The sequence below is a fragment of the Neltuma alba genome, unplaced genomic scaffold, assembly GCF_004799145.2.
Source record: "Neltuma alba isolate B1F8T4 unplaced genomic scaffold, ASM479914v2 tig00013328_pilon, whole genome shotgun sequence".
In the NCBI taxonomy this organism is placed as follows: Eukaryota; Viridiplantae; Streptophyta; class Magnoliopsida; order Fabales; family Fabaceae; genus Neltuma; species Neltuma alba.
Window position 1 is genome coordinate 1 of NW_021637602.1, and position 3,411 is coordinate 3,411.

The window sequence follows — 3,411 nt, forward strand, 5'->3', positions numbered from 1 at the left end:
TAGGAATCTTCTTATCTTTCCAGGAGACTTTTGGAACTCTTGCTAAAAGGGAGTCTAATAGCTTGCCCATTTTAAGTTAATTTTGGTACTTCTAAATCTAAAATTCAGGATGTTACATTATGCTACCAATGCACATGTGATTATAAAAACAATATTTTATTATAATTTAACTTTTTTCAATTATACCTTAGACAAATTGTATATCCTTTCATGTCCCCTCATTAAATTAACATTAAAATAGGAAATAAGATAGAGAGAAATTCATACTCCCTCTCACCTTTGACTATTCCTGCACTTATTTCACAATTTTATACTATATCGAGTACTTTTTTCAGGTCCTGACCTATCCGGGTACTATTAGGACATGTTTTGACACCCTTTTCTTCACAAATAATTTCACATGGCATTATATATGCATGCAGATAGAGAGAGATGCTTTTCCTGTTGTCTCTCTATTAAACATTTAATAATATTTATGTCAGAGTAAATTTAACCAAATTCTTTCTATCAGTCCATAACTCCGAGAATCTATTTTTGGGTACTGCTAACTTTTTTTTTCATGAAGAATTTGTCTAATTTTTTTCAAGTCAAACTCTAACTTATGAGTAGTCTATTTTGACTTTCTCGAGATACCCTCCTCTCTGTAAAATTCGGCTTTAAATTATTCTAAAGCTAACCTCTTTTCTTTTAAGGGTTGGGGGTACTTTTACAATCTTACGTAATTCTTTAAATAATTATTTCCCATCTTTGTCTAACTATTTTAGGCCTTCTTATATTTTAAATAATTAATTTTAGTCAATTTATTAAAAATCCATTTCATGGGTATTTTCATTCATTTTTAACCTGGATGGGCCTAAACACCTCATTTCCATTTTTTGAAATTTTCAGGCATACTTTCCATCAATAACCTTTTCGGCCTGAAACCTTTCAAAATTACAAGTAGGTCTCTACTAGGGTTTAACTTCAAGAATCATCCCTTTGAGGTTTTAAGTATAATCTTTAGCTCATATTCATTCTCATTCTTCTTACTTAGCACTCGAGACTTTATTAGAGTCTCTATCTTTCTTATTTCTCGATTCTAGAAAACTTTTCACCTTGCAAATTAGTCCCTTGAGAATTCTTTTATTCTTTTAGAAAACTTCTGGGACTCCTGCCAATTAGGATCCAATAACTTGCCTATTTTAGGCTATTTCTTATATCTCTAGACCTAAAATGTGGGATATTACACAATTCATTCAAGGATTTAAATATAATACCTAATTGCAACATATGACAATTTAATTGTTTGTATGTACTTTTAAACTTTATGTTGGATATGCATCATGTTAATTAGTGTTAACTTGGATAGTTTTTTTCCCTTGCAGGTTCAAGGGATAAAGGGGCTATCATTGGTGAAGTTTTCGGAGGTGCAGCATTTGCTTTTATCCTTCTTGCATTATTTGCTTGGATTAGACTACCAAAAACTACTAAGGCTTCCATAGGTAAATACTATTTGAAAGGTTTACAATTAATATATATGTATGTATTAGTTTTAAAAGGCTAAACATGATGCTTTGGTTTTAATATTTTACATAAATGAAAAAGTGAGTGATGGATGTTTATTTCTAAGAATGAATGGTTTTTTCCTTTTTAATTTATGAAGCATATCTAATTGATGTTTTCACCAACAGGAGACATAATTGAAGCAACCAATTTGAATGGTCTGGTTACTTACAACTATAACGAGTTGGAGTATGCAACTAATAATTTTAGGGAACAAAATAAACTAGGAGAGGGTGGATTTGGTGCTGTATATAAGGTAGATTTCTTGTACTTCCAATATTTTTAATCAAAAACATGTTCTCTCTAAACTTAAGTTGTCTCTTACACAAGTCATGAACATAATTTCATAATTGAAATTCTTAATTCTAATAAACAGGGAAATTTGAAAAATGGAAAAGTAGTTGCAATCAAGAAATTAAATTTATGCAGCTCAAAAAGGATACAAGAAGATTTTGAAAGTGAAGTGAAGCTTATCAGTAATGTTCATCATCGCAACCTTATCCGACTTTTGGGATGGTGTATTAAAGACTATGATAGAATCCTTGTTTATGAGTACATGGAGAACAACAGTCTTGACAAATTCATATTCGGTAATATCCTATCAATTACAATATTTTATACTATTCATTAAGTGTTTCCTAATATTCATCTTTATCACATTATAACTTGTGCATATATTTTAACCAAACCACATAATTACAAAAATATTGTTAAGTACAAGCAAACATGTATAATTGTCTTCTATCTCCTGAGCATTATTTCATCATGATTCTTTCTACTTTTGCACTGCTAGCCCTCATCATTTATAAGCTTGAAAACAGGTAAAAGGAAGGTTTTCTCAACTGGAAGCAGCGATATGATATGAATAATTCTAGGCATGGCAAGGGGTTTGGCCTATTTACATGAAGAATTACATATTCGTATAGTACATAGAGATATAAAGCCTAATAACATCCTCTTAGATGATGATCTTCAGCCTAAAATTGCTGACTTTGGATTGGCAAGACTTTTACATGAGGAGAAAATCATCTTAGTGCAAACTTTGCAGGAACATTGTAAGTTAAATCAATTATATTTGTCTAATTATTTTAACTATTAATATAATACATGAATACTTCACACATTAACCAAGATGTATATTAAGGATGATATATAGAATACCTATGCTACACTAATAAATAATTTAAACTTTCTCTTTTCTTTGTAAAGCATGAATATTAAAAAAGAGTTCGTATCCATTTTCATGGCACAATATTATATTGTACATGCATGTCTATAAGCAATTGTGACTTAAAATTTATGTTTATGCACATGCATGCATGTTATTTTGGATCCATAATGTTAAAATTATTATGCATATTATAGAGGATATGCAGCACCAGAGTATGCAATTCATGGCCAACTATCTGAGAAGGTTGATGTCTACAGCTATGGGTGTGGTTGTTTTAGAAATAATCAGTGGTCAAAAAAGTAAGGAATTGAAGGTTAATGATGATGTTGAAGGTGAATTCCTTTTACAAAAGGTAAGAAAATAACTATTAAAAAAATTCAGTCATTTTAGGAAGTTTACATGCAATAGGCTTTTTTTAAAAAGTCAGTAAAACAATTAACTCTTTTAAGAATGATAATTCTATTTTTTTTTCTAAAAAGGAACAAGAACTAACGTTTTTTTTTTTTGGGGTAAAACATCAGTTTGTATTATTTTTTCTTCCCTTTTCTTATTTCATTTCACTTTGATCCTACTTGTAGGCTTGGAAACTATATGCAAGTGGCACACCTTTAGAGTTGGTGGACAATACCTTGGAATCCAATGACTATGATGCAGAAGAAGTAAAGAAAATCATAGAAATTGGCCTACTTTGCACCCAA

The 3,411-nt window shown here is 30.3% G+C and overlaps 1 protein-coding gene across 1 annotated transcript; it reads left to right on the top strand.

Annotated features, from left to right (window-relative positions):
- Nucleotides 1-1,364: 1,364 nt before the first annotated feature.
- On the top strand, nucleotides 1,365-2,191 carry LOC114736337 (proline-rich receptor-like protein kinase PERK3; the record flags this gene model as incomplete). Its single annotated transcript, XM_028924123.1, has 3 exons — nucleotides 1,365-1,481; nucleotides 1,671-1,798; nucleotides 1,919-2,191. Coding segments are annotated over 3 exons (500 nt in total), but the record flags the coding sequence as incomplete, so codon positions are not given.
- Nucleotides 2,192-3,411: the final 1,220 nt, after the last annotated feature.